This window comes from Xenopus tropicalis, chromosome 4 (genome assembly GCF_000004195.4).
Source record: "Xenopus tropicalis strain Nigerian chromosome 4, UCB_Xtro_10.0, whole genome shotgun sequence".
In the NCBI taxonomy this organism is placed as follows: domain Eukaryota; kingdom Metazoa; phylum Chordata; class Amphibia; order Anura; family Pipidae; genus Xenopus; species Xenopus tropicalis.
The window spans coordinates 67,283,506-67,310,779 of NC_030680.2; the positions used below are offsets into that span (position 1 = coordinate 67,283,506).

Below are 27,274 nucleotides of genomic sequence, written 5' to 3' on the forward strand. Positions count from 1 at the left end.
TAAAATAAACTTAATTTATACTTTATTTCATAAAGTTATCTGGCAATGCAAAACTTAAAAACGGATTTCCTGTTAGAATCCCTCAGTGTCGAAGTTCAACTGACTCTCCCTTAACAGAAGTATTTACTATACTTTAAGGGCAACAAAGGTGGATACCAATGGAATGCATTCTAATTAATAAGTGCTCTTCCATTAGTATTACATAACATTCTCATTAGGTAGGTAGTTTATAACAGTTCTGTCAGTGCTGTTAGGTAGGATTTTACTATGGGAATAATGCATCTATGGGGGAATGGGGCATACCAGAGCAGTACCACAGTACTTGCAGAGCACAAAATCCTAATTAATGGAACTTATAACTCTACATGTTCTCCTTTTTCTTCCATCAACTCTTTAATTTTGTCAGGAAGGGTGATGGTCCAAAATTTCAATGTTCCTCCCTTTAACCTTTGAGATGATTTCTGTGTCAAGTTAATTTCCAGATAGTCTTCATCTTCATCATATTTTGGCCACTCAGCCAAACCAAGACCATTGGGATCCCTGAAAACAATAAGACAGGGAGCAAAGTAAATGATATTTCATAGCTTAAGATGAAAGAAATTCCAGAGGACACAATGAAAACACAAAAAGCAGTGAGAAATCAGAATTATTACAGTTTAAATTTAAATCAAGCTTAAATTAATGCAGCTCAACCAAGTTTTTTATAGTGTTCTCCAATCCTCAAATGATTCAAAAATCCTATTTATAGGAGAATGCAGACTGGGCTGTTGACTGGATCACTTTGCACTCTTTTACTTTAGTGGTGTAATATTTTACCCAGAGAGGCAACCTTCCACCTCTATGATTTATCTATCGATCTGCATATAGAATAAGATAGCACTGAAAGCATTAGTAGGAGTGCCAGGAACACAAAGGAAACATGAAGCTCAACTGACACAAATGACTTGCAAAACATTCTGTAATCTTGCAACTGTAACATGTTGTAACAACGTATTGTAATTTGCTTTCCATTTACCACAGATGTAAATTATCATCCACAAAGGTAAATTGTGTGCAAGCTGTAGTGAACTCGATGAATGCGTATATATAGTATGACTCATATGGCCAACAACAATATGAGCCAGCATGTTTGCTGCCTGCATATTAGTGTATATCAGGGATCCTCAAACTACAGCCTGCAGGCCAGATCCAGCCCCCCAAGGTAGTTTACCCAGTCCCCGCAGCGTCCTCACCCCTGGCAGCGGGAAGCTGGGAGAGGGCAGATGGATCAGGGAGCGGGAGGACGGAGCAGGGTGCTATGGAGTGGGGAGAGGGAGGACGCAGGAGTGAGCCATAGTTTGAGGGACCATGAACTGGCCCCCTGTTTAAAAAGTTTGAGGACACTTGGTGTAGATGAAATTCCATATACTGTGTGGGCAAATTACTTCTGTTAATAAATTCTGTTTCTTTAAACCAATCAACTTTGACCTGCATGGTACAATCGTATCTAAGGGGCCCATTTATCAAAGTACGATTGCTTTTGAATACAAAAAAATCGTATGTTTTCTATGTTTTTGTACTGTACGTATTTTCACAGATTTTTCCGCTAATTTGTGCAACTTTTTTGTACTGTGCTTCAAAATTTACACGACAAAATCGTATTTGTCGCAACGAGTACAAACGTTTTGTATTCATTCAAGCTTCGGTATCGTGACTTTCCTTGGGCCAGGTTGGAGCTGCATAGTGCCATTGAGTCCTATGGGAGGCTTCCAAAATCATGCACAGAAGGATCAAAGTCGGAAAGGTTTTCCTGCATTTTAAGATTGTTCGGATACGAAAATTTTGTGACTTTTGGATCGCCAATACGATATTATCGTGACTAATATGATTTTTTCATAAGCATTTTCGTGACATTTCCAATCATCAGAAATTATCGTATCTAATCCGAATTTTACCCATTTCGGATTCGAATTTGTACTTTGATGAATCAGCCCCTGAGTGTTAATTATTCACATATCATCATATGATTCACTAATTATATCATACTAACTCTTCCTTCAAGGCCTACTTTTACAGTTAGCAATGGCTGTCACAATATCTAAAGATACTCTTTGTCATCCCTTTTATTCTTAAAACATATTAGCCCCTTTTCATCTTGGACTTTATTAGAGTGCTGATGGTGGCCAATAATCATCTGCTCATTTGAGAGGGGGAAGTTGTCAAAAAAGTGTATTTTTGCACAATTTGGCCACCTAGGCTGAGGGCCAATTTGAACTGATCCTACTGTTCAACCCCTTGGGCCAGCAACTGGATCACATGGAGCTCTGTGCAGAACATGTCAGAATACCTGTACCAGTAAACGGCCACCATGATCAGGTGTGGTCAAGAAGGCAGCTGATTTTAGGCCCTTGCTTGGCAACTTTAACTGCATAAATCTAGTTGTTTAGTGGGCGGTTCACACCTTTGTTTAGAATTCTTTGATGACTACATGAGGCAACACAATTACATGCACATGAGTTAAAGAGAGGGAAAAAAAGGTAATAAGGAAAAGTTCAAGCTAGAATTAAGTAGGTTTTAAAATAATGTAAAATACTTGTGATACATTCATAAATAAGACGCCTTACCCATTTCTAGCGAAGTTAGCCCAATATTTCATTATTGTTTTACTGAGGATTTTTTCTTCCTCTGTTCCATTACCTTGTGAAGACAAAAGCCTTGTTAACTGAGGAGATGAAAACATATAGCTCTAAAACTGACATAAAGGGAAAAACCTTACTTTTGAAAAGAATGCCACTTTTCAGGAACGGGCCTCCAACAACAAAGTAAAGTTCATCACCGTGATCAGCTTTAACAAAATCATCTTTTGAGTCTGCAAACATTGAAGGGCGGTGCTGAAATTCATAGAAGTAAACAGGAAGCCCCGAATCTAGCCAGTAACAACAAATAGGAGTGTTAGCTCATGACACAAGTTACAATAAAGTACACTAAACAATTTATATAGAGTTGGGATCTCTACAAAGTGGCATTACAGTCATTAACTCACAGAGTGCTTACTGGACTTACAGGAATGTGCTCAGTACTACAGTTGTCTGTGTCCACACCACATACTCTATAAGCAAGGGCATCCCCAGGAAATGTTACACAGGGGGGCAAAGTAATCAACCAAAAGGAACTTGCTTCTCTAGACCAGGGTTTTCCCAACCGTTTTTAGTCCTGAACCACACTCAGATGTAATAAGTGTTGGGGAGCTAGACAAGCATGAAAAAGGACCGTGATTGGCTATCTGGTAGCCCCATGCAGACAGCTAGCCTGCGGGAGGCTCTGCTTGGAGTTAAACTGGGTCTTTGTACTTGCCTCCAAGCATACCACAATAAGAGTGTATATGTGTCATTGCAGGGGAAAATTATAATTGATTAATGCACATCTCATGAATGGTGGGTTCACATACCTCGGTGATATTTAGCTGTTCTTAGGGCAGGTATAACAAATATAATGTCCCCAACTAGATCCAAGAAATTGTTTCTTAACTCTTTTGGATCATTTGTGTCACCAAAGTACTCTTCCATGATGAAAGGAATAACATTGGAAACTGTTTTCTGTTAGAAAGGAGAGTAAACAAGATTTAGGACATGCAACTTTATTAAGAGGGAGCCCTGAATTTGTTTGCCCATTGATTGGGGAATACAGGCACCATGGGGGGGGGGGGATGAAGATCCTGCAGCTTGGAAAATGGACATTAAAAGGTTAATGTAGCTCCTCCTCCTTCTCAGGGCTTCATCCCCCGCCTACTCCCTCTACTTCCAGTTTTCAACCGAAGAAGAAAAGGACTGAGACTTAAGAACCTAACTTTAGAGGAGAAGGAGCTCCCCCCCTGGCAAAACCCCCAGACCAGGTATGAAGTAACTGAACTTTAACTTTGCCTGTAACTGTTGCAAACTGTAACATAAGAACTTAAAACCAATAGGGAGGGAAGGCCTGTGTTCCCCAATCGTAGGGCAAGAGAAAAAGATATAACGGTGAGTACAAAAATCTCTCTTTCTCTTGCCTACATTGGGGAACACAGGCACCATGGGGACGTCCCAAAGATTCCCATGAGGGCGGGACATCCACAGCTCTCTAGGTGTTCAGGGAATAACTGCCTGCAACACCTTCTTCCTGAAGCCACCTTCGGCCGAGGAGTATGTGTGAATCCTGTAGAACCTTGAGAAGGTATGTAACGAAGACCACACCGCACAGATTGGCTGTCAAAGTGGGCAGAGGTATGGACTCCAGAGGCTCGAATGTAGTACTAAGAGAACTAAGTTCAGGTCCCATGGTGGAGTAGGATGTCTGTAGGAAGGGACGATCTGTAGAAAAGTCTTTATGTTGGGGCACAGGGACAGCTGTTGCTGGCAGAGGATGGATAGGGCTGACACCTGAACCTTTAGAGTCCTTTGTGGAGTCCCTCCTGGAGGAAGATGAGAAGATTTCCCTCATCCAGGACTTGTGGGTTCCTGTGGTTGGTCTCACACCATGCTATGAATGTTCTCCATATCCTGTGATAAATCCAGGCTGAAATGGCCTTTCTTGCCCGCAACATAGTTGGGATGGCTGCTTGTGGAACTCCTGCCCTGGATAGTACTAGGGCCTCAAGAGCCACGCCGTTAAAGCCGGCGACTGTGAATTCGGGTGGACACAGGGGCCCTGTGTCAGCAGGTCCTCCCTGACTGGGAGATGAAGTGGTTCGTCTGCTGACAGCTCTAACAAATCTGTGAACCAGGGGTGACGTGGACAGTAGGGAGCCACCAGTATGGTGCTGATGCCTTCTCTTCTTATTTCGGGGTAGAAGGGCGAAGGGTGGAAAAACGTATGCCAGCTCGAACGGCCACGGTACTACCAGCGCGTCTATGGCCAGTGCCGTCGGATCTCTGCTTCTTGCTATGAACTGTGGCACCTTTTGGTTGTACCTTGATGCAATTAGGTCTACCTCTGGTAGACCCTATCTTGCCATGATTGTGTGAAAGACCTCTGGATGTAGGCTCCATTCTCCTTAATCCAGAGTTTGACGACTCAGGAAATCTACTATCCAGTTATCCACTCCCGGGATGTGAACCGGGGAGATTGCGGGAACGTTCTGTTCGGCCCATAGTAGGATTATTTGTACCTCTGCCAAAGACCGCTGACTGCATGTGCCTCCTTGATGGGTGATGCAGGTCACCACTGTCTGATTGAACCCTGATTGGGTAGCCCCTTAGGAGGTTTGTCCAGTGAACAAGGGAGTGATGAATTCCCCTGAGCTCTAGAATATTGATGGGGAGAGACCGTTCTTCCCCGTTCCAACAGCCCTGGACTGTTCTGTCTGCCAGCACTCCTCCCCAGCCCTTTAGGTTGGCATCTGTTGTCACCACTATCCACTAGTGGCTGGGAAAGGATCTCGCAGATTGTAACCTGGGGGAGTGTAGCCACCAAGAGAAGGATGTCTTGACCTGTGGTGGGACTGGTATCTTCCTGTCCAGATTCCATCGATCTTTCCTCTGGTGATGGAGGATTAGTCTCTGGAGCGGTCTGGTGTGGAGTTGTGCATAGGGTAGCGCTGGGAAGGCTGAGACCATCATTCCTAGAGTCTGCATGCAAATGTGTAAAGTCGCGTTGTCTGCCAGCTGTATCGTGGTTACCCTTCTGCATAGGGTGGCTATCCTGTCCTGTGGGAGGAAGGCTCTCTTTGCAGAATACTGGGCGATAGGAACCGTCCCTTTTTGGGTACTATAAACAGATTTGAATAGAAACCTCTTCGTCTCTCTAAGGCGGGGACTGGATGAACTACTCCTGAAGAGGTGAGATTGTGTAGGACATCTTTATAGGCCAAGCGCTTGGGTTTCTGTGATAGAAGGCGCAACAGGAAGAACCGTTGTGGAGGGGGGTGGGAGAATTCAATCAGGTAGCCATTGGATACAATTTGGAGGACCCAATGGTCCTGTACCTGGTGTAGCCACACCTCCCAAAAGTGTGTTAGGTGGCCGCCTAAGAGGATCCCTTCGGTGGTGGGCACCCCTTCAGGAGGAAGTGAACTTATCCTGGGAGGACTTAGCAGTGTTTTTGGTTGTAGACCATGACATTCCCTGCTACGCTGGATATCTGGGGTGAAAACTCCCCCCTGTTGAGGTCTGTTGCTCCTTGGATGTTGGCTTTGGTCTTTGGCCCTGACGAAAGGGGTGAAAGAAGGGCCTGCATCTGAATGTAGGTCGCTTGTGCTTGTTTTGGGGAAGTAATGTGCTTTTCCCCCTATTGCTTGTGCGATGATCTCTTCCAGTTAGGCACCAAAGAGCTGTTTTCCTGAGAAAGGAAAAATGAAGGCTGACCAGAGATCTCTTTGATTTGAGGTCCGCCGACCAGGTTTTGAGCCACAGGAATCTCCTGGCTGCAACATACTGTGCTGAGGCCTTAGCCATGAGCTTGGCCGCGTCCAATGCTGCATCACAGATGTATGCATTAGCATCAGCTATTTGTGATAGTAGGAGCTCAGTGTTTGGGTCAACAGAGCCTAACAGTTGGGACACCTGCTCCACCCACACCTCCATGGCCTTGGATACCCACTCTGTGGCGAAGATGGGCCGGAGGGCTGCCACTGAGATGGTAAATATGGCCTTGCAAAAACCCTTGAGATGCTTGTCTATGGGGTCTTTGAAGGATGCTGCGTCTGCCACAGGAATGGTTGTGGTCTTGGATAGGCGAGAGACCGGAGGGTCTACGGTCAGTGGAGGGGCCCATGTATCAATACAATCCTGAGGGAAAGGGTAAGTTTGTGTGAAATGCTTGGAAAGCTGTACTCTGTGATCAGGAGTTTTCCACTGCGTCTTAATGATTTCATCTAACTGTTCTCAGGCTGGGAAAACGCAGGCTTTCTTCTGGTTCTTAAAGATGCTTTTGCTGGGCTCCAATGTGGCTGGGGTATCTGCAATGCATAATGCTTGGAGAACAGCCTGGATAAGGCCCTTCACCTCCCTCTCGGACCTTGGAGCGTCTACCTTCTGATGCGAGTCTTCCCCGGAGTTAAACTGTCCCTCCTCCTCTGATCTCTCATCCAGGTCCTCTGTTGACTCTGGTGAGGGGGGTGGACGCTTGGCGCTGGTTCCCTTGGTAGGAGGGGGAATCTGGTGGGGTGCAGATAGATGTTCTAGGACCCTGTCAAGGGTCTCTGATATCTTGGCTAGATTCTGTAACCCTGCCAAGGAAAGAGTTAGGGCACGCATTAACTCAGAGTCTGCGCTCATTGGAGGAGCCGAGGCTGCCATTGAGCATGAGGGAAGGGGCACGCTGTGGTGTATAGGCACGGGGGCCTTTACTGGTCTGCAGGAGCCACACATAGGTTCAGCAGAAGTGCTGGAAAATTTTAGCTTACAGGAGGCATAGGCAAAGTAGGACACTGGTGGGGTAGTGCACGCCAGTTCATGGGATCTGAGGATGGCTCAATCCTCTGATGGGTCAGTCATGGTTGAGTAGGCAGGGGTTGGTGTCTGGCTATAGGGCAGGCTTTCCCGTCAGGAAAAGCAGCTGGTGGTCACGGGAGCTGTGGGGAGGGAGAGAGTCCGCCTTAGACTAAGTGCGAGTGGAGGGGGCAGGGGACAGAGGAGGATTGTCCTACCTTCACCCAAGGAGGTCTAGCTCTCAGTGCTCCCACTCTGCACAGCTCTGTGCAGTAGGTGCTGCAGTAAGATCCCAAGATGACCGCCGGGAGGAAGTGATCGTCCGTGAGGGCGGAAGTAATTTTGGTGCGAGTAAACGCTCGTGACACGTGCATGGTGGCAGTTGTGCCGGGGGGGGGGGTGCGGATAGAGGCCGGTACCGGTTCCATTCACACAGGGCCTGACTGAGGAGCTCGGCCTTCAGACCTCCATGGAGCGGAAAGGCAATGGGCATAGAGAATGTCTCTGCAAGGCTGGGGGGGCTCTAGAAAGTAAACTTTACACCCCAATGTGACATGGCACTAGACTAAATCTGTACCACCAGGGCCGCCATCAGAAATCACGGGGCCCCTCACAACAAAATTTTCTGGTGCCTGTGATCCTCAATGTAGGCAAGAGAAATTTTATTTTAAGTCTATGACATTAGTAACACATTTCATTATAAGATGCCAGCAGAAAAACGCAGTTCATTGGCATATGATTACATACCAACAATACTCTTCATATTTTTACTTTCATGAAATAGGCATATTTATGCATCATGAAATCGGATCTTACCAACAAAGGGAGAGCACCAAGTATTGCCTGAATGTCTTTCTTTTCCATTCCTTCCCTGTATCCAGTGATATTAAGAGCCTGTACACAAAACCACAGTATGGATTACTGAACTATTACATATATCAATTCCCCTGACTGACTAAAATGCAGTGAGGATAACAATTACAGAAATTTCTAAAACACAGATATGCGTTATTATGTAAAAATGGAGGTAGCTTGATGTTGGAGGCCTGGGTTCAGCACAGTCCCTTTCTTTCTACTGTAACAGCTAGGCTGCTCATGCACGTGCTCATCCTATCCCGACTTGACTACTGTAACCTGCTGCTAACCGGCCTCCCTAACTCCCATCTTTCCCCCCTCCCTACAGTCTATATTAAACACCGCTGCCAGAATTCTCCTCCTCTCATCCAGGAGAGTTCAGGCCCTTCCCCTGCTAAAGTCCTTATCGTGGCTTCCTATTAAACAAAGAATAGTTTACAAACTCCTTCTCTTACCCTTCAAAGCTCTCCATTCCTCTGCTCCTCACTACATCTCTTCTCTTGTGTCTCCGTACGTTCCTGGCCGACTCCTTCGTTCCTTGCAGAGCAACCGTTTGGTTGCGCCCCCCACTACTACTGTTGTTTCACGCCTTAAACCTTTCTGTCTTGCTGCCCCTTACATTTGGAATGCCCTCCCCGATTTCCTCCGGAGAGAATCCTCCCCCAGTCTTTTTAAAACTAAACTTAAAGACTACCTTTTGGAGCACTCGCCCAGCACCTGATCTGGGAACTGGCACTTATACTGTAATGTCACCCACTGTGACCTACAGCACTTATATTTGCCCATTTGTGTCTGTTAGTTACCCCTCCCATATAGATTGTAAGCTCTACGGGGCAGGGACCTCCTTCATCTTGTGTTTCTGACTCTTATTGCAACTGTACCTTGTATTTATTTGTATTTATTATTGTACTTTGTATTTATCCATTATCTTTAACCCCCTGTTTGTATTAATGTATTCTACTGTACAGCGCTGCGTACATAAGTAGCGATTTATAAATAAAGATATATATACATACATACAGTTAGGCCCTGTATAATATTGTTGGGATAACAGTTTAAAAAATGCTGGACAACGATAGGAAACAATTTCTATGAGTTACAATGTAGATTTGATGGCTAATCAAACCATTCACATTACATTTATATGTGTATTGATAATTGCAGGCCATTAAGCTTTAAAAGATGTTGCTGAGCATTAAGATGGGGTATATAAAGTAGGTCACTGGTTGGTTGAGTTTTACTTACTGTTCATATAAACAATGTATTTTACTAGCTTCTGGATATAGTGATTTTAAAATATTTGTTAAAATGTCAGCTGATTTACTTATAAAATTCAATAAAGAGAATTTAAAGAAAAAATGCTTAAACTATTGAGATCCTTTACAAAGGCTTACTATATCTCCGCAAGAAGAAAAATGGACTGATTTCATAAGAAACAAAGGTACCTACCAATGGTAGTATCCAGCCAAATTCATGGTTATTAATACCAATCAGAAAAGGAACTGGATTGCTCTCCTTGGCAGCTAAGATCTCCTCCGCAGGTTTGGGAAGGAACACACCGTCGACAACAGCAGGGAACATTACAAATCTCTGTTAAAACAAGATATACAACTTGTTATGTGAACTTCAGCTTATTAGGGATAATCTGCTCAGTACGTTTTTATCGCAGGGGACGCAATTTCCAAAAACTGGGTACAATTAGAAAAAGTACCACTGAACAAACAGTACCAAGAACAAACTGTTGCTTTTGGTGCCTAACTGTGCCTAACAGGCCAGAAGTGGAATATCACCTCAACACTAGCAGAATTGCGGGGGGGGGTTATACAAAGTTATAGTGAATTAAATGCTTGAATGTGTATATTTTCTGTTGCTTATAATTATGTTAAATTCTTTTCTGAAAAAAAAAAGAAGCAGCCTCGTCTTGGCTTACAGTAGGGATATGCCCCCAAAATCAAATTAACGGGAATGTTATAGAATGGCCTATTCTTAACTTTTCAGTAGGTCTTCAGTTTTTATTTATTGTTGTTGTTGTTTTGCATAATATATTTCTATTTTTTGTCTCTTTCCAGTTTTCAAATGGGGGCCATTGACCCAGGCAGACAAAAAATGATCAGTCTGTGAGGCTGCAGGTTATTGTTTTATGTTTCTATTCAGTCCCTCTTCTGTTCATCTTCCAGTCTCTCATTCACCCCACTGTCTGGTTGCTATGGTACATCTTTCTCTAGCAACCAAATAGCAGTTAAAATCCCATACTCTAGAGCTGCTCAACAAAGCACAAAAAATAAAAAAATGAAGACCAATTGCATATTGTCTCAGCGTACCCTTGTCTACATTATTCTAAAACTTAACATAAAGGTGAACTACCCCTTTAATTAAGGGTATGTGACAGGCTCTGTAAAATTTTCTGCATGCTTGGTGTGGGAGTACAGGATGTACCATAGTTTAGCAGAAAATAAATGTTTTACCTTAAAAATAAATAATTATTATGTTATTATGCTATTAAAAAGGGGGGTAACTGTGTGATGACAGGTTCCTTTTTTAACATAAAGAAAAATCTTCGGCACACCACTTACATACATGTTCTCAAAGGGTGCTTGACTTCCACGGCCACTCCCAAGCCTTTTTTCGTGTATCTTTGCAAAGGGGAAGAAGCACACCAGTGTGTCGGCAATGCCTTTAAATCATTTATTTGCAGAAATGAACAAACAGCACAAGCTTTCGGGGGTGACACATGATAGGGGGTGTCACATGGTCTGTTAAGGTATTTAGTGAGTAAATTGTTCACTTGTGTGTATTGAACCTGAAGAAGGGGTCACCCCCGAAAGCTTGTGCTGTTTGTTCATTTCTGCAAATAAATGATTTAAAGGCATTGCCGACACACTGGTGTGCTTCTTCCCCTTTGCAAAGGTTCCTTTTTTAAAACACAGTTTACCTCTTTAGGGAAACAAACTGCCCCTAATTTGCTGGTTATTCTTTAGGTCCAAAAACAACTATAAACCCCAGCAATCAAAATGCAGATTGATCAAAATGCAAGATTAGAGCTCACCACAGAAAGATTTACCCACTTTCTATTGAAAACTATGGGATTTTCAGTATTTATCAAATGGTGTACTCTGAATTTTACCCAATGATAAACATGCTTCTAAAAATCCCATAGGAATGAATAGAAAGCTGATGATTTTTTCCGTGATAAATCTGCCCCTAAATTTGCAGAGAAGTGTAGTTATATAATTATTATTAGCATTTCATACGGACATGGTAAAACATATATAACTTCCCGTACCATTGCTGCAGTAATCGCAACAATCTCATCTTCTGTTTTCTTTTTGAGACAGCCTACCAGGTCCGATACACTACAGGAGGATATGTTAGCAACTACCTGCAAAGAAAAAGATGATTAAATATATAAAGCTAACATTCACTCCTTTCCAAAAACTGAAATACCAAAACAATTCTGCACACACTAATTCTGGTGCTTAAATACATTATGTCTTTAAATCTACAAAGGTAATGTAGAGTTTTGCTTTTGATGTCTTACCAGTTTCCTGAAGGTTACTAACTTACCTATTCCTTTGATAGGTATTCTGCATTTTTTGGGGAATATGGTTTGGAATTTTTAAATTTCCTATTATATAGAGTTGGCTGCTATGGGTCCTGCTCCATGGATAAGTGGTATTGCAAGTGCAACGCAATAAAGGCAACAATGTGCAGTGAGCCTTGTTACTAATGCAAGCGCCAGGATTTGCCATTGAAAGTAAAATAGTAACTTTCACATGGACAAAGACTATAAACTACGTAACCGTTTGAGTAACTAAGAGGAAACAGTTTCAAACAAAGTTAACAGTGCACCTAAGTGTCTGATGGAGGGCCAACTGCAGTCTTAAAATGCTATTTTTTTTTTAGTTTACTGCAATTCCTTACTGAGCTGGTGTTTTTTTCCGTCATTTCAATTGCTATTAACTGAAACACCCTATAACCATTGTCAGAAGCATTCTGATGTTATATTCCATTCATCTTGAAATCTTTGTGCCAAATCAAAATTAGTAAGATCTGTCGCTTTTTGCTTAAACCTTTATGGAAATTCCCCTCTATGTGTACTGCTAAGGTTCTGGCACCAGTGCATATTCTGTCTAGATTTAAATACTATAAACCTGGTCTCTAAGAAGTCATAGGAGAGTTTCATTACTCCCAAGATAACAAGGTTATAAGGTGAATGAATTTCCATTTGACTCATCCTTAATAAATTATCTAAATAACTGGCACCTATATGCCAAACTGTTTGGAAATATTTTTAATCTGAATAGACATATTGTTGATAAGCACCATGTCAAAGCTTCATAAAGAAAATGTATCCAAGAATTAGACTTACAGATAGAAGAGGAAGGATCTCTTCATTTTTACTGGTCATCAAACCAGGAAGTATTGCAACTCCACTCTCAGCAATGGCTTTGTGGAACAGCCCCTTAGAAAGTGGGGACAATACCTGAAAGCAAATTTCAAATTACTTATTGGATTTTTGGGAAGTGAAGAAAACATGAAGCAGGCACTCACAGTGCAAATGTATTACATGGCTATACACCCAATACATGCAAACTCAGACATGAGGTTACATGTTTTTCCTTTATTGCTGATATTGTGGTGCCTGTATGGTTACCCTGGAGAGTTGTGCAGAGAAGTGCCACATATTCTTACCTGTGCAGATACACTCACGCCACCTGCAGATTCCCCAAATATTGTAACTGACTGTGGGTTTCCTCCAAAATCCTTAATATTATCACGAACCCATTGTAAAGCTGCAACCTGATCCAGAAATCCAAAGTTCCCACGTACTTCTTTATCACCAGAACTGAGGGACAAAGGGAAAGGGTTATAAACCTCTGAGGAGACTATTTCTGGCATCTGTTATCTTGTTACATAGTTAGTTACATAGTTACATAGGGTTGAAAAAAGACCAGTGTCCATCAAGTTCAACCCATCCAAGTAAACCCAGCACACCTAACCCACACCTACCAATCTATACACTCACATACATAAACTATAAATACAACCACTAGTACTAACTGTAGATATTAGTATCACAATAGCCTTGGATATTCTGATTGATCAAGAACTCATCCAGGCCCCTCTTAAAGGCATTAACAGAATCTGCCATTACCACATCACTAGGAAGGGCATTCCCCAACCTCACTGCCCTCACTGTAAAAAACCACCTACGCTGCTTCAAATGGAAGCTCTGTTCCTCTAATCTATAGGGGTGACCTCTGGTGCATTGATTGTTTTTATGGGAAAAAAGTACATCCCTCAACTGCCTATAATCCCCTCTAATGTACTTGTACAGAGTAATCATGTCCCCTCGCAAGCGCCTCTTTTCCAGAGAAAACAACCCCAACCTCGACAGTCTCACCTCATAGTTTAAATCTTCCATCCCCTTTACCAGTTTAGTTGCACGTCTCTGCACTTTCTCCAGCTCATTAATATCCTTCTTAAGGACTGGAGCCCAAAACTGCACCGCATACTCAAGGTGAGGCCTTACCAGGGACCTATAAAGGGGCAAAATTATGTTCTCATCCCTTGAGTCAATGCCCTTTTTTATACAAGACAGCACTTTATTTGCTTTAGTAGCCACAGTATGACACTGCCTGGAATTAGACAACTTGTTATCAACAAAAACCCCTAGATCCTTCTCCATTAAGTAAACCCCCAACACACTACCATTCAGTAGATAGTTTGCGTTTATATTATTTCTACCAAAGTGCATAACTTTGCACTTATCAACATTGAACCTCATTTTCCAGTTTGCTGCCCAGTTATCTAATTTTGTCAAATCGCTCTGCAAAGTGGCAGCATCCTGCATGGAACTTATAGTTTTGCACAATTTTGTGTCATCAGCAAAAATAGAAACAGTACACCTCCACCTCCAGGTCATTAATAAACAAGTTAAAAAGCAAAGGCCCAAGGACTGACCCCTGCGGTACTCCACTAACCACACTGGTCCAATTAGAAAATGTTCCATTTACCTCCACTCTTTGTAATCTATCCTTCAGCCAGTTCTCTGTCCAATTACAAATATTATGTTCTAGGCCAATATTCCTTAATTTGATCATTAACCTTCTGTGAGGTACTGTATCAAACGCTTTAGCAAAGTCCAAGTAGATGACATCAAATGCCATTCCAGCATCGAGGTTCCTGCTCACCTCCTCATAAAAGGCGACTAAATTAGTCTGGCAAGATCTGTTACGCATAAAACCATGCTGGCACAAACTAATAGTATTGTGAACTGCAATGTATTCAAGTACCCTATCCCTTATTACCCCTTCCAAAAGTTTTCCTATTACTGATGTCAGACTAACAGGCCTATAGTTTTCAGGCTGAGAACGGGATCCCTTTTTAAATAACAGCACCACATTAGCAATCCGCCAGTCTCTCGGCACCATGCCAGACCTCAATGAATCCTGAAAAATTAAGTGAAGAGGTTTGGCAATCACAGCGCTCAGCTCATTTAATACCCTGGGATGAATCCCATCCGGCCCTGGACCTTTGTTTACCTTTACATGTTCAAGTCTCTTTTGAATTTCCTCCTGAGTGACCCATGCGTCAGTAGCTAAATTACTAGAACTGGGCATATTACAAGGGAAGCCTTCATTAGCTGGCTCCTCAGATGTATAGACAGATGAAAAATAAGAGTTCAAAATTTCAGCTTTTTCCCCATTCTCATCAACCAACTTACCCCCCCATGATAATAAAGTTCCCACCCCTTCTTGTCACTGAAGTTAAATGAAGCCTCTTATCTCTTATATGTATATATAGATATCATAAAATACCATCCATTAATGTATTTAGTAGTGTATAATAGTGGACCTTGAAAAAGGACTCAAGAGGAAAGCAAACAATTAAATATAAAAATATTGCTCTAGCCAGCCAGGCAACAATGATGACAAGTAACATGCTTCCTGGTCATTAAAGGTAATTAGAATACTCCCTGACTGATTTACATACCAACATTGTATAAAAATATCAGTGTATTTACATTTATCCAGAGAAGCAGCCATTACTGCTACTGTAGACCATAGTACTTGCATAACATTTATTGCTTTATCATAAATTACCTCTGCCTATACTGATGGTAAAATACATGACATTTCCCTCACAGACATTCAGTATATATATGCACAATAATATATACCACTTAGTATTGTTTTTGAGAAGACAAGCATAATTGCACAAACCTATCTTAAAGGAAAAGTAACACTAAAAAGTATTATGTTACACATCCATTCTATGCCCCTTTAACAATACACAAAAAGGGGGGTTGTGGGAGCACTCCAAGACTAAATAAAATATACAAGTACACTGGAATTCCGACTGATCTGGCCAAATTAGCTACAAGCATAAAAAAGAAATGGGGGGGGGGAATTGATCAATGCACATTCCCTGGTGCATGTAGTATCAGAAAACAGGGGTTTTTAGTTACTAAATTATGATCATAAAATTGGTAAGCCACCTTTAACAATATCTCTACCCAGCACAATGTTTATTATTTAAATTGTTTTATGCAAAAATACCTAATAATAATCTTAAAGGTCCCCCTCCTGTCGTCACAAAACAAGGCAATAGGGCAATATGACCTGTGCCAGATAGAGCGTGCTCACTCCACATCAGCTACTCAACCCAGAATCCCTTCCTGCAGCTCTACTAAAGATTTTACAGCCCTGTTTAAGCTCTTCACTTCCTTTTTTATGTACTTGCCATTTAGAGTGTGTATTTGTAGTGTTACTTTCTCAGCTGTCATTCATTGCTGTAATGCTACAAGCAGGGTAGGAATTTATGGCTAGTAGGAGTAGTATTAGGCACAGGTCAGGTTGCCGTATCGCCATTTATTGACAACAGGAACAGGATCCTTCATCATTTGTGCATAAAACACTTAGAGGTAGAGGTATTGTTAAAGGGACACAGAATGTTATATATTTTTAGTATTACTTTTCCTTTAAAGGTGTAGTTCACCTTTAAATGAACGTTTAGCAGAATGTAGAAAATGCTAATCTGAGACAATTTGCAATTGGTCTTCATTTAGTATTTGTGTTTTTTTTTAATAATTTGGCTTTTTGTTTAGCAGCTCTCCAGTTTGGTATTTCAGCAGCAATCTGGTTGCTTGGGTTGGAAATTATCATAGCAACCAGGCAGTGGGATGAATGAGAGACTGGAATATGAATAGGAGAGGACTGAATAGAAAGATAAGTAATAAAAAGTAACAATAACAATAAAACTGTAGCCTCACAGAGCAATAGCTTTTGGCATCTGGGGTCAGTGACCCCCATTTGAAAGTTGGAAAGAAGAGGAAGACAATTCAAAAACATATGAAACATAAAAAATGAAGACCAACTGAAAAGTTGCTAAAAATAGCCCATTCTATAATATACTAAAAGTTAAGCCCCTTCAATAAATCTAGTTAAAAAATGTTCAGTTGTTCTTCTCTTAACTGGCACAGGTATGATTATCTTGTATTTATATGTTGAAACATCAAAATTCTAGTTGAAATTCAACCTTCAATATTTCAAGTGGCCAGAAAAAGACTCGTGTTATACCTATATACCTTTTTATCTTTTACCTAAAACAGAGTTCCGAAAGCTATTTTTACATGCCCATGTTTAAATCTCTATTGATCAAATGCCTCTAATGTTCCATATTACATTATAGGCCCAATAGGGTCTTATACAACTACAGAAGGTAAAAATAGTATTAACCTTTTTACTGCCAACGACGTATGGGATACATCGTGGCAGTAAAAGGGCTTAAATGGCAACGACGTGTCCCATACGTTGTCGGCATTTAAAGGCTTCTCTCTGCAGCGGCAGCATGTGCCGCTGCTGCAGAGAGTTTCTAGCGATGACAGCCCCTCCTGGGCAACGAGCCAGGGGGGCTGTCATGTGGATCCTGTGACTCGATCATCGCAGGACCCTCCTGGAAGCAGCAGACGCGATCGCATCGCGTCTGCTGCTTTCTGTTTCCTACTTCCCCCCAATGCTGCCGCCCACTGGAGCCTGGAGGACAGAGACGATCAGGTGCTTCCAGACAGGTAAGGTGTTTGTTTTGTTTTATTTGCATTTACACACTTACACACACTTCCATACATTTATACACACTTACATACATTTACACACACTTACAGCACACAATTCAGCAGTTTTGTTTGTTTTGTTTTTGTTTTTTTTCATTTTTCACACTTTTATACACTTATTTACACTCATATACACACTTACACACTGTCACACAACTTTTACACATGTACACACATGTATACACAAACACTTTGTTTTTTGTTTTGTTTTTTTTTTCATTTTACCACTTTGTTTTTAGTTTCTTTTACCTAAAAACTGTTTATTTTGACAGCGTGACTATTGCATCAGATATTCTGACCACTAATTACACTGTCATGTGACTTATTTTGTTGTTTCACTGATTTGCACAATTTTTGTGGTTTTATCGCATTTTATCCCTGTATCAGTGTTCCTAATCTGTTTTTAGCGTAGCTTTGCCAGGTGTAACTTTGGTGTACAAAAATAACTTTACCTATTTTGAATTCATCAGAATGTGTACTTTCCAAAAATATATGGTTTTCTGGGGGTCTCTGTATAGTTGGGGAGTGTTACGGCACATAATACGCTGTCAGGGTCTCTGTGTGCAAAAGCTGAGTTGGCAGGCGAGAAATCCTTATGCGCTATTTTCATTTTGGGTTCAGTACATACCGCAGACTTTGGTATATCTATGCATATTGGGCATCAAACTGTTCAGTAGACCTCTGGTGTTCCTATTTGGGGTGACTTGCCTTTGTACGCAATAAATTGTGTGAGATAAATGCGGCAAATTGCAACATTTTTAGGCGATTTTCTGAAATGTCATAAAAACCAATAACTTTAGGAAAGCTTTGCAGATTGGTACTTTGGTGTAGAAAGGACTCTTTACCCATGTTGGATTTGTCAGAATGTGTACTTTGGTATATCTATGCATATTGGGCATCAAACTGTTTAGTAGACCTTAGGTGTTCCTATTTGGGGTGAATTGCCTTTATCTGATCTTTATCAAGAAACTGTGAGAGATAAATGCGGCAAATTGCTAAATTTTTATGCGATTTTCTAAATGTCATATAAATCTGCAAACTTAGGAAAGCTTTACAGCTTGGTACTTTGGAGCAAAAAGAAATGTTTACCCATTATAGATTCGGGGGGATGTGTACTTTCCAAAAATATATGGCTTTCTGGGGTGAGCGTACTTTTTTTGTAGCATTATCCCACATAAAGGATGTAAATGTGTTGATTTTGCAGGAGCTGAAATAACAGAAATGATAGATCATATGGGGGTATGTTCACATTGGGGCCCCTACATGCCACATACTTAGGTAAACCTATACATATTGGGCATCAAACTATTCAGTGGACCCCTGGTGTTCAAATTCAGGGTGTTTTATCTTGGTACCTAACACTATGTGGAAGATAAGATGCTGCAAACTGGAAGCTTTGAGGGGATTTTTGGAAATGTCATCAAAATTGCTAATTTTAGAAAAGCTGTGCGGCTTGGTACTTTGGAGTAGAAAGACACGGGTACCCATGTTAGATTCGGGGGAATGTGTACTTTCCAAAAATATATGACTTTCTGGGGTGAGCGTACTTTTTACTAGCTAAATCCCACATATAATGATGTAAATGTGTTGATTTTGCAGGAGCTGAAATGACAGAAATAATAGATCATATGGGGGTATATTCACATTGGGGCTCCTACATGCCACATACTTGGGCATTAAACTGTTCAGTGGACCCCTGGCATTCATATTTAGGGTGTTTTATTTGGTTACTTTATGACCTGTAGGAGATAAAATACTATAGACTGGAAGCTTTGAAGCGATTTTTAAAAAAAATCACAAATTTTGCTAAAAACCAATAACTTTAGGAAAGCATTGCGACTTGATAATTTGGAGTAGACAGACAGTTGTGCCTATTCTGTATTCCCCAGAATCAGTTTTTTCCAAAAATGTACAATTTTCTGGGATAAACCTTCTGTTAGTGGAATTTTTGGCCTTGAAATCTAAAGTATGCAGCTTTCTGGAGCAGTGCTTTGGGAATTTGGTAGTGTACTGCTGGGAGTTTTTGACCTATACAAGTGACAAATCTCCTTAAAACTACATATATTTGGTATTGGCACGTTCAGGAGACATGGGACTTTCCAAATCAGTTGTATATTCCTGCATAAAATAATTTTTGTTTTTAGTATGTGTGTTTATATTATGGAAAATGTTTTTTTTTTTTGCATTTTTAGACATTTAGAAGCCTATATCTTGTTACAGAATTGGAATTACACAAAAATTCTACCATATTTTGAAAGCTTAGGTTGTTCTTAAAAAAACGATATATTGTTTTCCTGGGTAAACTAAAAGTCCCCCCAAGGAAAGGCCCCTAAAGTGAAACAGTGCAAAATGTTCAAAAACTGGCAATACAAGTTCCGCTTTGACCAAAATGGCTGGCAGTAAAAGGGTTAAACTATTATACAAAGCAGAGCAGCAGTGTATTTTACCTAAAGAATCCCATAATGCCAAGTCTATACTGGATTGACACCACAACAACATTTTCATAGGCACATAAAGCAGTGCCTTCAAACATGGATGCTCCTCCCATAGTAAGTCCTCCTCCATGTATGAACACCATGACCTGTACAAAACAGAAAGTTTAAGGAACTTTAGATTTGGTGATCTGAAACAAAAAGCAATGATTAACAGACTACAATTACACTTATTACTATAGTCAGCTTTTATCAGCTACATAAAACTCACTGGAGCTCAACCCTGAGTCATACTATGTACTTGGTTGGAATAGATCACTATAATGATTGTAAGTTTGGTAACAGTGCTTCATTTACCTGACGTTTTTATATAGTCTGGCTTTATCTCTCTGGCCTGGAACATAATATTTGTAATTGGATAGAGAAGTGGCTGAAGAATAGATTACAAAGAGTGGAGGTAAATGGAACATTTTCTAATTGGACCAGTGTTGTTAGTGGAGTACCGCAGGGGTCAGTCCTTGGTCCTTTGCTTTTTAACTTGTTTATTAATGACCTGGAGGTGGGCATAGAGAGTACTGTTTCTATTTTTGCTGACGACACTAAATTGTGCAAAACTATAAGTTCCATGCAGGATGCTGCCACTTTGCAGAGCAAATTGACAAAATTTGAAAACAGGGCAGCAAATTGGAAAATGAGGTTCAATGTTGAAAAGTGCAAAGGTATGTACTTTGGTAGAAATAATATAAATACAAGTTATACACTAAATGGTAGTGTTTTGGGGGATCCTTAATTGCATGTATGTATGTATAACTTTATTTATAAAGCGCCACAAGGGTACGCAGCGCTGTACAATCTTACAGAATACAAAATTACACACAGGGAGGACAAGTGATATAATAAATAAATACAATAAATATATATATATATATATATATATAGTGCCATGTGGTAGGAGACACAGTAGGAAGGGGGTCCCTGCCACGTAGAGCTTACAATCTAAGTGGTTGGGTAACATACAGGCACAAATTGGAAGGTAAGAGTGCACCAGGTATGGGCATTTGCCCTTAAGCGCAGGACTAGGCAAAATAATGTCTTAGTGCTCCAGAAGGTAGTGAAGATTAGGAAAAGGATCTGAGGATTCTTGTAGAATCTTGTAGAAACAAGTTGTCTAATTCCAGGCAGTGTCATTCAGTGGCTACTAAAGCAAATAAAGGGCATTGACTCAAGGGATGAAAACATAATTTTGCCTCTTTATAGGTCTCTGGTAAGGCCTTATCTTGAGTATTCAGTTTGGGCTCCAGTCCTTAAAGGAACAGTAACACAAAAAATGAAAATAGAAGCAATAAACTATAATGTACCGCTGCCCTGCACTGGTAAAAGTTGTGTGTTTGTTTATAAAAATATAAATACCCTGCTCTGTAGCCATGGGCAGCCATTTAAAAGGAGAAAATGCACAGGTTACATAGCAGCTAACAGATAAACTGTAGCTTGAATGGCTGCCCCCGTGACTACACAGAAGCTTATTTATATAAACTATAGTAGTAGTTGTAGTTACTGTTCCTTTAAGAAGGATATTAATGAGCTGCAGAGACATGCAACTAAACTGGTAAAGGGGATGGAAGATTTAAACTATCAGGTTAGCAGCGTAAGTGGTTTTTCATAGAGAAGGCAGTGAGGTTGGGGAATGCCCTTCCTAGTGATGTGGTAATGGCAGATTCTATTAATGCCTATAAGAGGGGCCTGGATGAGTTCTTGAACAAGCATAGTATCCAAGGCTATTGTGATACTAAAATCTACAGATAGTATTGATGTTGGTATATATAGTTTATGTGAGTGTATAGATAGGAAAGTATAGGTTAATGTGTGTGTGCTGGGTTCACTTGGAAGGGTTAAACTTGATGAACTTTGGTCTTTTTTCAACCCAACTTATATAACTATATGTGACTTTTGACTGTGCAGGGAGGGCAGTAGCATTGTCTGTATCATTTGGGGTTAATAAGATCTGGCAAAGGACTATGAAATAGAAGGTGTAGCATGGCCGTATACAAGTGTTATACATACAGATTTCCAGAACCTCATTTAGTGACTAACTCTTTTGCTCAGTGTTGTGGTGGGATCAGCACCCGCCATCCAAGTGCACAGAAAAACAGGACCAGAACACAGAAGGACTGAATAGAAAGGATGACCCCTGTGCTTCAGAGTCTAAAAACCCATTAAACCCACAGGGTCATGCCCTTCCGTGTTCTGGTTCTGTTTTTCAATAAACATTCAAGTGTTTGCTTTCACAACTCCTGGAATGCAGCTAGAGCTTGAGGCAATACAGCAAATATGGTTTAGCAACAACTAAAGGGCTTTAAAGGGGTTGTTCACCTTTAAATTAACTTTTAACATGATGTAGACATTGATATTCTGAAGCAATTTGCAGTTAGTTTTCATTTTTTGTGGTTTTTCAGTTATTTAACTTTTTGTTGAGGAGCTCTCCAGTTTGGTCCAGCAGGTTATTTTAATAATGCTATGCACAAATACAATTTACTTTGTGATAACTCTCTAATTAAAAAATATATCATACAGTATTTTATAGCATTTTTGATCTGTTTGTGAATTTTATTACCATTACCCAAAATTATCTGTTAAACTTACAGGGAGCTCTGGGTTCTCTCCTCTGTCTGCTGGAGTGAAGACATTTAGGTACAAACAATCCTCGGAAACTGGAGGAAAATCAAACTTTGCCTTGAAAAATTCAGCAAGGTCTTCCATTCCTCTTTTATCTTGTAAACACCTGGATAAATTATAAGTAATAATTGATTTGAAACAATAACTGTTATATAACATTGGTACACCATAGTTGTTCTCATCATTTTTCACCCAAGCCTCACACCAAACATCCAGATCTCGCTTCTAAAACTACTAACGTAACTGGAAATGTTGTTTGAAAACATTATACATTTTTATATCACCTCCACAAAAAATCTATAAAGTATTTATTTAAAATATAAATACAAAAAAAGTTCTTGGACTTCACATTCTAATACAGGTATGGGATCCGTTATCCGGAAACCCATTATCAAGAAAGCTCCGAATTACGGAAAGCCTGTCTCCCGTAGACTCCATTTTAATCAAATAAGTCAGATTTTTTAAATTTCCTTTAGATTTCCTTTTTCTCTGTAATAATAAAATAGTACCTTGTATTTGATCCCAACTAAGATATAATTAATCCTTATTGGATGCAAAACAATCCTATTGGGTTTATTAATGTTTTACAGATTTTTCTAGTAGACTTAAAGTATGGAGATCCAAAATACAGAAAGACCCCTTATCCAGAATACCCTTGGTCTCGAGCATTCTGGATAATGGGTGCTATACCTGTACCACTTTTTAATCTAGGGGCCAGTTCAGTGCAATAGAAGGGTTGCTTCCTGTCCGGTTTTGTAACTAGAAGCCCATTGGCCCTGGTCAGAAGTTTGTTTTTGACTTTCCCTCCATGCCACCGCCAACTTCCATGTATTAACGTCAGATTTATAATCCCAGAGCCTTATCCACTTATATCCCTTTTCTGCTGTGTGTTTAATTGTGGATTGGCTCTCTGTGAAGGTCTTGGCCAACAGTAAAGTGGCCATAGAGTATATACAGGCCAATAAAAGCTGCAGACTCAATATCTGGTTCACCAATACATCAACAGGTGTATGGCCTGCTTAAGTTGCAGAGCCTGCAATGCAGGCTTCCCATCTCTTAAAAAGTGCAGAAAGCAAGGCATCAGAGCAGATTTTAGCAGCTTAAGGTAACCACATAAATATGAATGTCCTCACAGTTTGAGAAACACTGGTTTAGACTGGTTTAGACTCACAGATTCACATACATATATTTATATCTACCTATTTAATCTGTCCAATATTGCAAGGTCAATAAATCTTTATCAATAGGAACATGCTCACTGTACAGCAGGAAAGACAGAAATGTATAATTCTTTTCTTTATTTAACACTAGTGGAACTTACATGGGTGGAGCGGCTGTGGCTTCCCTGACAGAGCTCCATGGCTCCAGTGGCTGCGGAGCCTCAAATCTTAATGGTCCGATAGGTGGCTTAGCAAAGGGGACTCCCATAAAAACATGAACTAATCTATCTGTTTCCTTTGCGCCAACTGTGTTTCCAAGAAGCTGCCCATACTTTGTTGTCAATAGTGGTCTTGCATCCTCTTGGCCATGAAAGAAAATAATATTAGATATTAGAAAGAGAGAACAAGCAAGTTTTTAAGGAAATTCTGTTTTGTGTGTTTACTACTAAATAGTTAGTCATACTTACCTACCTGATACTAGAATGAGTGTGAGCTGGTTCAGGGGGGAATCAGGAAGGATAATCGATTAAATATGTTTAGTTCTACTTTTCCCAAAATAAGAACTAAACAAAGTCTTTTAAAGGATCAGCTTCAGAAGCACTAAATGTATATTGGTAAGATGCTGTGTGACCACGGGGATTATCATTCAAGTAGAGATTGGGGAATAGGGCACATGGCTACAAACCAGTTAACAGAAAAACTGCACCTCAAGCATTTAATACCGACAAACATATTAAATCCACTTCCTGCATGGCTAATTGGCAAGTAATTCAGATACATACTGCAGACTGTACTGATTTATGTGCAGCCATGCAGCATAATTAATAGATAATTAGCCATGCAGGATTTGGATTCAATATGTGGCCAGTATTAAAGCAGTGAGGTGGCAACCCTAGTTGCCAAAAAGCCCAGAAGTTATCTCAAGTGATCGTCAAAGGGGTTGATGTAAACTACCCTCCTAAACTACCCTTCATTTGGGTGGAAGGGGCAATTGTGGAGGTCCCTACTTGAGGAGAAAATGCCTAGTATAACATTAACCTTAAGCCTAGTGTAAAACTGGCACATCCTCATTCCCTTTACAAAGATTAGACTAAAGGTTAAAGTAAAGGGGTTAGAGTAAAGATTACTGGTCTTTACTCTAGTTGGTCTTCATTGTTTTTTGTTATTATTATTGTTGTTACTTTTGTATTATCTTTCAGCCCCTCTCTCCTATTCATCGCCCAGGCTGTTGTCTGGCTACCAGGGTACAGTGCCTTGGGTGGTAGCAAAAAGCTATATAATTCAAAATTACCAAAAATAAAAACCAGATGCAAATTGTCTCCTAATATCACTGCCTGCATTATACCAAAAGTTTGTTTAAACTACCCCTTTGTGTAGGGGGTAGTCAGTGAGTGTGAGAGGGGCTGTAATATTTTACTGATCTACATGTTACATTTACCACAATGATACAAGTAAACAGTAAATATGGTAATTAAATATATGGGTGGAGATGTAATTGTACTGTGTAGTTCACTTAAAGGGGGTGTGGGAATTTTCTTTTCTTTCTGTTTTCATCTTATCTCCACGGACATCTGTCTCAAACTGTGGCACTGAGATTCTTCTGCTTTCAGCCCTAAAGCCAAGGAGAGGTCTCTCATCCCATTGTTTTACCCAACCAATGAATAGAGATGTAGCGAACTGTTCGCCGGCGAACTAATTCGCGCGAACATCGGGTGTTCGCAAGTCCGCAAATTCGCGAACTTTCCGTGATGTTCGCAATTTGGGTTCGCCGGCACCGAAAAAATCGCAAAACTTACGATAACGGTACGAATGCTCCGAAAAAGTCGCAAAACTTACGATAACGGTACGAATGCTCCGAAAAAGTCGCAAAACTTACGATAACGGTACGAATGCTCCGAAAAAGTCGCAAAACTTACGATAACGTTACGAAAGCTCCGAAAAGTCGCAAAACTTACGATAACAGTACGAATGCTCCGAAAAAGTCTCAAAACTTACGATAACGGTACGAATGCTCCGAAAAAGTCGCAAAACTTACGATAACGTTACGAAAGATCCGAAAAAGTCGCAAAACTTACGATAACGGTACGAAAGCTCCGAAAAAGTCGCAAAACTTACGATAACTTTACGAAAGCGCCGGAAAATACGAAAAAGTCGCAAAATTACCGATCATTTCGAAAAACGGCGTGTGTCAATTTTTCAGAGGTTTTTGCCCTTGATCCCCCTCCTGCATGCCACTGTCCAGGTCGTGGCACCCTTTAAACAACTTTAAAATCACTTTTCTGGGCAGAAATGGGTTTTCTAGGTTTTAAAGTTGCCTTCCCATTGAAGTCTATGGGGTTCGCAAAGTTCGCGAATATTCGCAATTTTCGGTGGAAGTTCGTGAACAGGTTCGCAAACTTTTTTTTTGAGGTTCGCTACATCCCTACCAATGAACTGGTCAGTGGATCCAGTACAGGGTCAAATAAACAATAGCAAGCTGCACAACCGAGTTTATAGAGTCAGGGTAGCATATTAGTGCTGGCAGATCAGTCGCCTGGCACTTCAGATTAAAGACAGTGCTCATAGTAGAAAATTCACTACACAAAGAAAATAGCTTGACTGCTGGGCCAACCCACCCCTGGGCCCTGTCACATAGCTTTCAACCTTCACCTTGAAAGAGTACACGTTTTATTATATAGATAGCAATTAACCCCATGTCATCAGGCTGATAATACATTGCTCAGGGTAGTTTAAAGATCTTATTTCATGTTAACATTTAATATGAAGAAGAATTTAGTTTTGTAGAAAATAACATTATAACACTGGGTTAGTTGTTAATAAAAGAAAATAACTCAGCAGTCAATGTTACCTATACTGCATTATTCTTACTCTTCAAATTAGAATGTTGCAATTAAAATACTTGATTTGCAAAGTATGTTATAACACCCACAGTAGCACCCGTGACTCCTATGACCCTGGTAGTTCTTCCTCTGGCTACAGGAGTTTTTAGAGGAAAAAAAGATTTTAAAGCCTGCTCTTTTTTTAAATATTATGATGATGCAAAGTGCACAGAAGATCTTAAGGCATAATTAGATAATTAGTTATATTTTTACAATGTTTTTTTTGCCCTCTCTGCATCTTAACACAGTTCCTGCCTGTAAAACAGGCATGTTATAAATGGTACGGGCGAAGACACACAGAGCTACTTAGTAGAAGCTACTTGTCACAGCTACTAAGCCCCAGAAAATACCCAGCCATAGACAATACTGAGAACTGACTCTCCTAAAACACACATAGCGATACTTATCAGTAAGTGATCAGCATTGTCTATTTTAGTAGCCACAATAATTTGTTGTCTACTAGTAGCTCAGTGTGTCTTCACCCTAATACACACGGGTAAGTGCAAAGATCACATAGCAAGGACCTTCTTTCCTATTCAAGTTCTTATTAATGTGCTGCAATTCTTACCTGTTCCGTAGATTTCCAGAGTCGCACAGCACAAGAGAAGCAATTTGATCAGGGATCCCATTTGCAAACATTCAGCACGGAACATAAAAAACTCTGCTGAATTGCAAAACACACTGAAGCTTCTGTAAAACAAGTTTCTGTAATACAAAAAACTTGTATTGTAACAGCCCAACAGGAGCAGGCGTACAGAGCATGGAACTGTGTACTAGT

General features: G+C 40.5%; 1 protein-coding gene across 1 annotated transcript; it reads right to left on the reverse strand.

Annotated features, from left to right (window-relative positions):
- On the reverse strand, window positions 1–27,274 carry ces5a (carboxylesterase 5A). Its single transcript, NM_001278348.1, is given in 13 exon segments — window positions 1–540; window positions 2,604–2,676; window positions 2,756–2,905; window positions 3,428–3,575; window positions 8,199–8,276; window positions 9,687–9,827; window positions 11,521–11,616; window positions 12,607–12,720; window positions 12,930–13,083; window positions 19,800–19,933; window positions 22,425–22,563; window positions 23,779–23,977; window positions 27,065–27,274. Coding segments are annotated over 13 exon segments (1,698 nt in total). The 5' UTR covers window positions 27,150–27,274; the 3' UTR covers window positions 1–353.